At 51.9% G+C, this 10,337-nt stretch overlaps 1 protein-coding gene across 1 annotated transcript; it reads right to left on the bottom strand.

Moving 5' to 3' along the window:
- Positions 1-1,401: 1,401 nt before the first annotated feature.
- On the bottom strand, positions 1,402-10,331 carry LOC103583528 (peroxisomal N(1)-acetyl-spermine/spermidine oxidase-like). Its single transcript, XM_008564820.1, has 7 exons — positions 10,296-10,331; positions 9,361-9,847; positions 8,357-8,556; positions 6,291-6,543; positions 3,477-3,589; positions 2,679-2,836; positions 1,402-1,641 (listed from the first exon to the last, which is right to left on the bottom strand). The coding sequence occupies exons 2-7, from the start codon at positions 9,639-9,641 to the stop codon at positions 1,498-1,500; spliced, it is 1,149 nt and encodes a 382-aa protein (XP_008563042.1). The 5' UTR covers positions 9,642-9,847; positions 10,296-10,331; the 3' UTR covers positions 1,402-1,497.
- Between the last annotated feature and the right edge of the window lie 6 nt (positions 10,332-10,337).

The following is a 10,337-nucleotide window of genomic DNA, read 5'->3' as shown; positions in this document are numbered from 1 at the left end:
GTCTTACTAGACCAATTAAATTAGACTCACTGGGGATTAGGACTGGAGCATTGGTATATTTTAAATAATAACCTGCAACAAGGGTTGAGAACCACTGACTAATTCAGTTTCCTCATTTTACATTGGACGTCCAGAGCAGTAGACATCTGGCCCAAGTGAGAGAGCCGTTTGCTAGGATTTTAACCTCAGTTTTCTCCTCTCATCTTCTTGCCTCCCTCACTCTATATATTCCTCGTTTGATCTCATCCCTGTCCTGCTTTAAATTAACCAGTATGCTCATGACTCCCACATCTGTCTTCTGAGTACCACACGCTCATATCTAACTTCCTTCCTATTATCTCTCCAAATGGATCACAGCCACTTCAAATGCATTATATTCAAAACTGAATTCCCCTTCTCTCCCCTCAAGTCCCCAAACCCTGCTTCTCTGTCTAGATTCTGACATCAGTGAGGGGTACTTCCCTCCCCCACTTATCTGAGCCAGAAGTCTTGGGGTCTTCCTCTCTTCCCTGTCTTGTACTCCTATCAGCTGCCAATGTGCTCCCCCACTCTTCAGGCCTTACTGTTTGTTACTTCCTCGAGAAAACCTCCAGCCCCAGGTCAGGACGTGGTCCCCTCCCCAGTCATCCTCTGTCTCCCCTTCCTCTACCCTGACTCAACGCACTGCATGGTGGTGCCTGAGGCAGTGCCTGTCGTGCAGGGGGAGTGTGTTAGTCCATTTATAACAGAATACCTGAGACTAGGTAATTTACAAGAAAACACAACTTATTTTGTATAGTTTTGGAGGCTGGAAGTCCACAGCCCCAGGAACACATCTGGCGAGGACCTTCTTCAGGCGGGTACTCTCTCCAGGGTCTCGCAGAGACGCAAGCCATCACATAGCTATGATGGCAAAAGCTTTCTCATGTGCTCCTTATGAAGCCACCAGTCCATACCTATGACAACCCATTACTTCCTAAATGGGTTATTCATTGATGAGGGTGCAGTCCTCACAATCCAATCACCTCTCCAAGGCTCCACCTTTCAAATATCATAGTCTCAACACTGTTACAACAGATATCAAGTTTCCAACACATCAACCCTTGGGGGACACACTTGACCCTTGGCAGGGAGGTTCATCAGCTGCACTGTGGTCCTAGGCACCAGCAACGAGAACTCCGGGGGCACCTTAAGATTCCAGGCAAGAGTCCAGGGAGTCCAGAGGAGGGGCCGTGTGCTCCACCCTGGGCCCAAAGCAAGACAAAGATAACAGTAGGAACTGCCACAGCCCTGGGGCAAAGGACGACTGGACACAAGTTGGCTTGAATGTACTTTTACTGTACGCCCGGTGCCTCCCTGCAGGAAGACTTCCTGCTCAGCAGCTCAGCCCTGGCCAGACTGCAGCCACAGGTTGAGAAATGAGAAGCTGACTTTCATTAATATCCCCAGACTCAAGCCAGACTGAACACTGTCCCAGCCTCCCCAGCACAGGAGGGACAGCACAGACGGGAGCCGAGCTCAGAGCCTGGGCCGGCGCGGCTGCCCCTGCGGGTCCCACAGACTGATGAGGCGGTCAGCCTCCCTCCAGCCGGACAGCAGCGCCCCGTGCGTCGTGGAGTAAAATGTCCGATGTGTGGCTTCCCCTGCAAACAGTACCTGGAGCTGCAAAGAAGGGCCAGGTTAGCATGGGGGTGCGATTTAGATGGCTGGCAGAGTCCTGGCAGAGAAACACACAGAAAACAGAGCCCCACGCCCTCACTGACCCACGGACTCACACTCACACACACACCCCTACAACGGGCAGGAAAAGGAACCACTGCAGATGTAGCTCAGGTGTGAGTAATGTTTAGAGAAAACAAGATCACACAAACAAGATCACTGAACAGGGGCCTTACCAAAATTACAGGATCACACATGGGGAGGGTGAGGAAGGGATCTGAGAGTCCAGCTGGGCAGAGGAGTGGAAGGAAGTTAAATCGGTGTGGGCCGCAGTGAGAAGTTAGTCAACAGTTCCCAACACCAACAACTCAGGAAGTAACGTTACCAAACAGGCAGACCAAAAAGAGGTAAGACGACCAGAAAACTGAACACTATATTGGGTGATATTGAGGAATTATTGTTAATTTTTAGCTGTGACAATAGTATTATAGTTATGTATTTTAAAAGGTTGTTTTCATCTTTTAGAGATACACCCCGAAATATCTTCTGGTGAAATGATGTCACATGTGGGATGTGCTTAATAACAACAGGGAGCCTGGATGTGGACTGACAGCTGGTGGAGCTGGGGGCACTGAAGGGTTCTACCTACTTTTGTATACATTTGAAGTTTCTCATAATAAAATGCTTTTCAAAAAGTGATAGCATAAACATGTGTTTTAGAGATATGATAAGTTTGGAAGTTGGAACCAGCTACAACAGTCTGGGAAGGGGAAAGCAGGTGACCCTCACCCCTATTTCTGTTTTATTTTGTTAGCCAGCACTGTAGAATTCTCTGCCTCATTAAGCTATGTGTCTGTGTAATTCTCATAAAAACAATGCATTTAAAAATCACTCTCAATTTCAAAAAGAAAATGGCTTCTGAGTCTCAGGGGGGTCCTAGACCCACCCACTACTTGCCCACACTCCAGCAGCTCTCAGCCTTTACAGGGGCCTCTGCAGCAGACCCCAATGGCCCCCATGCCTAGGGCATGCCATCTTACCTGGGCACCGGCGCCATCCGCAGGGAGGGGCTGAGCCAGCAGGTCCACATCGTCCCCGGTGCTGCCCACAGCCACATAGCTGTAGGAGCCCCTGGTGTATGGAGCGCTGTGCCAGCGAGACCTCAGCACACTCTTGGGTGCGGGGAGCTGTGGGTTTCCTGAACCACAGAGATGCAGCACGTTAACCCAGGACTCTCACCTTCATGTCTGCAACTAGTTCTTCATTTTAAAGAGTGAGCAGTTTTGGGCCGAGCCCGTGGCACACTCGGGAGAGTGCAGCACCGAGGGTTCGGATCCTATATAGGAATGGCCGGTGCGCTCACAGCACTCACTGGCTGAGCGCGGTGCGGCCGGTCTCAAAAAGGACAAAAAATAATAATAATTAAAAAAATAAATAAATAAAGAGTGAGCAGTTTAAAATGAAAGACATTACCCAGGAAGGAAACCAAGCCACAGCGTGTACTCCTGAGAGGCCCTTTCTGTCTTAGCTCGACAGGCATTAAACTCCGGATAGCTGTGACAGAGCAACTGTGCTGCGTCTGAGCCTCAGCTTCTTCATCTGATTAAGGATAATTGCACTTATTTGGGTGGCAGATTTTAGAAAAACTAAGTGGAAAGCATCTGCTAAGTCATTTCAGCTCCTGGGAGGTAAGAACTATTCCTGACTCCACTGATATGAGGAAGGACTGTCCCTGGAGATGTACAGAGCCCAACTTAGTTCTTCTCTGTGGTGAAAAGTTGAGTTCCTTTAGAGATCAGCCAGCACGAGGCAGTGGCTTTGCCGTGCGTGGTCAGTACCTGTCGCTCTCCGGAGCACGTGAGTCAGAGACAGAAGCACTTCTTCATCCGACAGAGTCTCCATAAACTCAGACTCAAGCCCAGCAATGAAGCCGCAGAGGACGTGCACAGACCTGCGTGGAGAGGAAGACCATGGAGCCCAGCTAGCTACATCCAGCCCAGCTCTCCGCCCGTCTCCCCGCAAGGACACAGCAACCGTGCTGGGAGCCCCCCACCCCACCCCACCCCACCCCTCACAGAGTGGCCCATCGTGGGCCCTCCTCAGGGCAGCGGTTCTCAGAGTGTGGGCCATGAACTCCTGGGGGTCCCGGACCATGTGAGATCAGAACTATTTCCACAGCACTGAGATGGCACCTGCTGTTGGCACTAGGTCAATGTTTGTGTGGCACGCCGGTGCTACATGAGGAACCGTCGCCTGGCAGAGCATGGGCTGCAGCGGCACCAGCACGCACAGGGAGAAGTGCCAGTGCCACTCAAGCAGTGAGAGTCACTAACTTCATTAAATCTTGACCCTTGAGCACAGTCTTTTCAATAACCGTGTGAAGAGAGGAAACAGCACGCAGCTGTTGGGGAGGACGCCCGCGGCCACAGAGCGGCCACCTGAACTGGCACAAAACCCAGCCAGCACCACTGTACTCCAAAGAACAACTGACAGATGAACCACAGTATTCAGGCTGGGGTGCTTGGCCAAAATTTTCTTGACAATAAGCCAAGTGTGTCTGTCACAGGAAAACAACTAGCAAGCACTATTTACTGACAATGATAAAATGTAAGCTCTCAAGCAAAAATTAGAATTTCAGAAAACGTGTCTCTGCCATCAACAGCTTTCCCAATTCTGAAAGACTTCTGAGATCAGTGGTGATATTAACAAACTTAATTTTTCGATATTGTATGCTGAAATGTGTCAACTTTTCGAACACTGCATGAACCCATGTTTTCTATAATTTTTTTTGGATGGGTGGCAGCTGGCAGGTACAGGGATCCAACCCTGGATCTTAGTGTTATCAGCACCACCTCTATCCAACTGAACTAACCGGCCACCCCAATATTCTCTGAATGACCAAAATCATGGGTAGGTAAAAGATCCATTCAAAGTGCAAGACAGACAAATGGATTTCAGTATAACAGAGTATAAAAAGTCATTGATATAGTCTCAGATTCCACATTTGGCCAACCTTTAAGGAACTGACACTTCTCGAGTTTCAGTGCAATATCAAAGAATATCCACAAACACCTGAAAAACTATTTAAATATTACTCCCTTCTTCCAACTACATATCTGTGCAGATCCAGACTTTCTTCATATTCTGCAACCAGAATAAAACATCATGACGAATAAATGCAGAAACAGCTCTGAGAATCCAGCTGTCTCCTATGAAGACACATATTAGAGAGATTTGCAGAAAAGACAAAACTGCCACCTCTCTCATTAAATTTTGAGTATATTTTTCATTTAAAAAAAAATGTTACTGGGCCGGCCCGGTGGCGCACTGCTACAGTGCGCCGCTTGGGAGCGTGGTGGCGCTCCCGCTGAGGGTTCGGATCCCACATACAGACCGGTTCCCGCTCACTGGCTGAGCGAGGTGCGGGCACAACACCAAGGGTTGCGATCCCGTTGCCGGTCCCGGTCCGGTACGGGTGCGACACTGAGGGTTGCGATCCGTTGCCAGACACGAAAAAAGACAAAAAGGAAAAAAAAAAAAGTTATTTAGGCTGACATGAATAGGTATATTACTGTCATCTTAAATAATAAACATCTTTAATTTCTCAGTTTTAATTTCTCATGTGAAAATGCACAGACATAACCCACACAAACAAAAGCTCTTTGAGCTCCTAAATCATTTTTAGGAGGATAAAAGGGATCCTGAGATCACACAGTCTGAGTGCCACTGCCCCAAGCCACAGGCAGCATCCCTCGGGACCCACTATCCCCATCGACATCCTAAGCAGTGCAGCACAGGCTAAAGAGCCGGCCTGAGCAGGTGACCCAGCACATGTCCCTCTGCCCGCCCACGACCAGGCCATTTTCAAAGTCCTGTGTAAGTTTCTCTCTCCTGTGCCAATACAAGGAGGCAGACAGGCTTCTCTCCGTCACAGGCTGGAGGGCCATTCTGAGGCCCGAGCCTCCTGCTCCAGCGGGTGGCCACAGGGAGCTTCTGGGCAGGTGTCCCTCTGCTTCCCGAGTCTCTTGGGCTAAGAACTTGGTCCCTTCTCCTGCCACGGCTCTGAGTGGAACGTGGAATTACATCTGCTATCTGACTACCATCCACCAACTTTATGTTTTAATCTTGTGGGAAAAATCAGTCCCCTCCATCCTAGATCATGCCCAGTATTGTTTTCTGAACTGGCACCTAAATCCCTGTGTGCTATTTTGTAGGACGCCTGGCCGTGCGACTCCTCCCTTCATGTGTGGCTCTACGATTCCACAATTTATAAGAATGTTTTGTTCAGTCATTGAAGCCTGTTTAAGAATTGTCTCCCCAGGTACAGAGAGATCCATATTTCAAATTTCTTCTGTATCTACAAGCCCCAGCTTCCTACAGAACTCTATTAAATACTTTTTCACTGATTGATTGAACATGCCTTCAAGTTTGGACCCTAAGAGATGCTGACAACCTGCACAGAGCAGGTGTCCATCTGCCCCTGCAGGGGGCTGGGCTCAGGATGTCTGTAGCCAGTGTCTGGGGGGGGCTATGGGGTCCCCACCCATTAAACTAACACACTGCCAGACCCTCAGTCAAACCAGGACCTGACAAGTCAGTCCTCTCGGAGCTCACCCTGAGGTTTCCTTGGGCCACTTGGGATGCATACATACTCAAAGGCAGGCAGGACCAAAAAGCCAATGAGCTTCCTGAACCAGCTGTCCTGCAGCACCGGGGTGACATCCTCCAGGGGTGACGTGTCCTCCCACACCAGCTGGATGAACTGGCAGTCCGGCTCCCAGAAGGGCTCCTCAAACTCCAGGAAGATTTTATTGTTGGTCCCAAAGCCTATTTTCCTGATTGCTTCTGCCTTCTCAGTGGGCAGTGGTGGCTCAAAGAAGGTGTCCCAATGTTCTTTAAGAAAACCTGGAAATCAAAATCAGATTCAGCTTACACAACACAAACCTCTTAAACTAGAATCGACAGCCAACGGGTACCAGCTCTGATTCCACCAGAGGAGTCAGAAAGCTGCACCCGGCTCTGGCCATCGGCACCACAACCGAGGGACACAAAAGGCCCAGTGGTCACCACTCGTCATGCAGGGACAGTTGGCATCACCCCACACAAACTGCTCTGGAGGGACAGCCCATTCCTGAGCCTTCTGCCTCTCGACCTCTGTGAGCCACGCTGGCCGGGAATTAATTTGGAGTAGTGGGTAAAAATACAGGCTTTATCCAGAAGCTACAGAAAAATTAATCTGCATGGCAAAAATAAATAAATTTAGCCCAAAGGCAGATGACAATAGGATGAGCAGCGCACAGCAGCAAACTCAGACAGCAGGATGAAGTATCTGCAGCACAACCATGAGCCAATTTCCTTCAGATACTTGCAAGTCAGGAAAAACAAGAGGAACCAGCTGACAGCAAAGGTCATCCACAGGCAGGAAGCAGGGGGGCTGGCACCCCAACATGCTGCAGCTGCAGGGATGCACAACACGATCACCCTGCCTCCAAGGCAGCCCCTGTCTGCCCAGATCTTCAACCACCAACTCCCACTGCTGGAACTTACTCTACAGCAATGTTGACACAGCGTTTCTAAATGCACATGTAAAACATGTGTGAAATAGAAAAAAGCCACCTAAATTTCCAGCAATATTTATGAAACAATGACATCTACACACAATAAAATACTATGTGACTGTAAAGAGCTAATGTGACACGTGACCTGGCTCCTTGTGACACAGTTACAACAATGTATCCCCAGTGATTAGCACTCAGCAGGCTGAGTATGCCCAGCAAATACAAAGGAACAAAGCCACTGCTGTTAAGAAACAACAACAACAAAAAGTGAAAAAAAGTTTTAAGAAAAGGTAAAAACGAGGCAAACTGAGCAGCAGGTGTTACTATGTCTGATATGATTCCATTTGTGGGAAGCAGGAGCAGGGCGCAGAGCTCAACCATACCTGCACCTGCTGAAAGGACACACAGTAGTCACAGCAGTCACTGCAGCCACGGAGCGGGGACGTACTCTGTCCTCTGGCCCAGCCTAGATTCCCAGATCAGCTCCCACTCTTGCAAGCTTCGTGAACTTGGGCAATTAAGTGAACCCCCTCTGTCTAGACGTTCACAAGTGTCAAGCAAGAGACAGTGACAGACGCCGCCCGTTGCCACCGTGAGAATAAAACCAGGCAGTGCAGGCAGAGGCTGATGGCAGCGTGATGCCCACATGAGGCTAGTGTTCTGCCAATGGCAACTGTCCCGTACCTCTGTGTTCAACCATACCCACCTTCTATCAAACTGTCAGACAACTTCCACTCACAGACTCGTGCCCGAGGCACCACATCTGGAATTAAGTAGAATTTTATATGTGGCTCCTTCCACAGATCACCACCAGGCCCAACCTGGAGACTGGATTCTTGGTGCCCTTTCCTGTCTCCAAGAAACCGCAGCTTCATCACTTCTGGAGGCTGTCCCAACCTCTGCAATTACTCGCAAACAAGCAAGACATGCACTTACTTGCATTTTCTCTTACTGAAAAACCCTGAATTCCAAAGCATGCAATTGCTACAAAACATAATAGAGTAATTCCTTCCATCTACCTGAAAAGTATTAGGATGAAAATGTGAGCTTAGTAGCCAAGCAGACGCCCCACAGCCAACTGAGGCAGGGTAAGACCGGAGGCCAGGGTGACCTGGGATGGGGATTTGGACTAAAATCCTGACCAGAGAAGTGGGCTCTACCTAAAGGCACCGTGACGATGACATGGTGGGCTGGGAAACGGCCTCCATCCTCACATTCCACCAGCACCGGAAAGGTCTCCCCAGGAAACGCCGACTCCTGGAAGGAACCATTCCAGTGAATGGTCTTCACAGGCTTGTTAAAAATCATCACATCCTTCGGCAAGGAGGCCATCATGTGGTTTGTGAGTCCTTGGTAGCCCCTAGGAGAGACGGAAGTGTTGATGTTTAGAGGACCAGTCCCTGAAAGGGTAGGACTGGTGGATGTTTGCCCTCCAAGCTCCCCTGACATCAAAGTGACCACTGCAGTCCTCCTAGCATGCAGGGTTCCACTGCGGTTGTCCTTGTGTACTGCGGCACTGCTAATACTCACCTCCTGGGCTAATGGGAGGGCTAAGTGAGCGAATGCACCCAAAGCTCACAAGGTGACCAGACGAGAACAAGGACACCATTCTCACGCGCCCAGAGTTCTTGTTGTGTGCATTTCCAAAGTCACAAATGGCTGTTCCGGGGCAGGAGCTCTGGGCTGACAATACCTGGGAGAGTCCAGCAGGACAGCCCTGCAGAGGGTCTTGCCTGAGCCTGTTAGGGGCCAGCCGCCTGCGAGGGGCGGGGGCCTCCTTGGCCCCCTGTGCAGTTGAAGGCCCTCACATAACACTTGGCATATAAGTGGCCTCAGTAAATATGGGAGGAAGAAAGCATCGCAAGACACCTTCCTTCCTTAAATCACTCTCTCCTTTTTTTGGTGGCTGGCTGGTAAGGAGATCCAAACCCTTGACCTTGTTATAAATCACTCTCTCTTGAAAATAACTCCTTTTTTGCTTAAATGAGCAAAACTAGGGAAGTTAACCAATTTCTCTGAATGGGGGGGGGGCAAACAGCCTCCAGCCCCTCCCCCACCCCCTGTGCCTCTCAAAGGCAGAGGCAGAGGCAGGCAGGGCCCGGCCATCCCACTGGCCCTGGGGGACGTGTAGGGAGGCTTGGGCAGGTGGGGGCCACAAACATACCCAGAAAAGGTGCAGTCCAGCCCCGGCAGCACAGTGTACTCCCCAAAGGGCGCTAGGGCAACCAGGTCCATGCTGTGGGTGCCGCTCACGCAGCACTCCACGTTAAGGAAGGCGTTCAGGATGGCCAGTCTGAGCTGCTTGGAGTCCTCGTCCTCCGTCCAGCCGGCCGCGTGTCGCCTGACCTCCTTCCTGAGGAACTGCCCCACACTGGGCGCCGGGGTCTCCGCCGCGTGCAGGAACTCTCGGGTCTGGTCTATCAGACCGTAGAACAGACGGGCCATCTCTGCCACCAGCTCAAAGCTCACGCGGGCCCCGGAGCCTGTGTAGCTCACGGAGGGCAGGCCCACGTGGCCCCCGGTCTCGACCCGCTGGTTCTCCTCCGACAGCTCCTTGTCCCCCAGGAGCCCGTAGCTGGCGGCCAACTGGAAGACGGGGTTGCCCGGGGAGGGCCCGTGGATCCAGTGCGCGCCCAGCTCCACCACGCCACCTGGGGGTCAGGAGACGCCGCCTGGAGGTCCCCTCCCCAGAAAGGCCACCCGAGTCCGCCTGCGGGACCACGCCCGCCCCGCCCCACCAAGTACGCCCTGAAGCCCAGCTGCAGCGCCGCGCGGTGCCCAGGGCAGAGCCCACCGACCGGGCGGGGAGGCCGCGGGACGGCCTGCCCCGAGGGGAAGAAAGGGGCCTGGGAGGGACCCAGGGGTCGAGGGGCTCCCTTCCCTGGCAGGCGCCATCCTGACCGACACTGGGCCGCGGGGTTTCGGGGCGCGGTGAACTTTGGCCGGTGAAGTGGGGGCGGCGCGGGGCGCGGGGTTTACTCGGCAGCCGGACAAGGCTTCGGGGCAGGTTGACCCCGGGCCGAGCGCGGGCGCAGCCGGTTGGGCTCCCTGAGCGGGTTCGGAAGTGGGTCCCGCGAAGGGTCCGGGAGGGGCGGTTACCGAAGCTGCGCTCCGAGCGGATGCGGCCCCCGGCGCGGGCCG

The sequence above is a fragment of the Galeopterus variegatus genome, unplaced genomic scaffold, assembly GCF_000696425.1.
Source record: "Galeopterus variegatus unplaced genomic scaffold, G_variegatus-3.0.2 Scaffold23929, whole genome shotgun sequence".
Lineage (NCBI taxonomy): Eukaryota > Metazoa > Chordata > Mammalia > Dermoptera > Cynocephalidae > Galeopterus > Galeopterus variegatus.
The sequence above is the reverse complement of the archived record's forward strand: the minus strand, read 5'-3'. Positions and strand labels throughout refer to the sequence as shown.

Bases quoted from the DNA above. Each gene is read 5' to 3' on its own strand.
- LOC103583528 (XM_008564820.1), bottom strand. From the start codon at position 9,641: ATGGCCCGTCTGTTCTACGGTCTGATAGACCAGACCCGAGAGTTCCTG. The intron at 6,544-8,356 runs GTAGAGCCCACT...TTTGATTTCCAG, and splicing joins CATCGTCACGGTGCCTTTAG to GTTTTCTTAAAGAACATTGG. The intron at 2,837-3,476 runs GTACTGACCACG...TCTGTGGTTCAG, and splicing joins CGTGCTCCGGAGAGCGACAG to GAAACCCACAGCTCCCCGCA.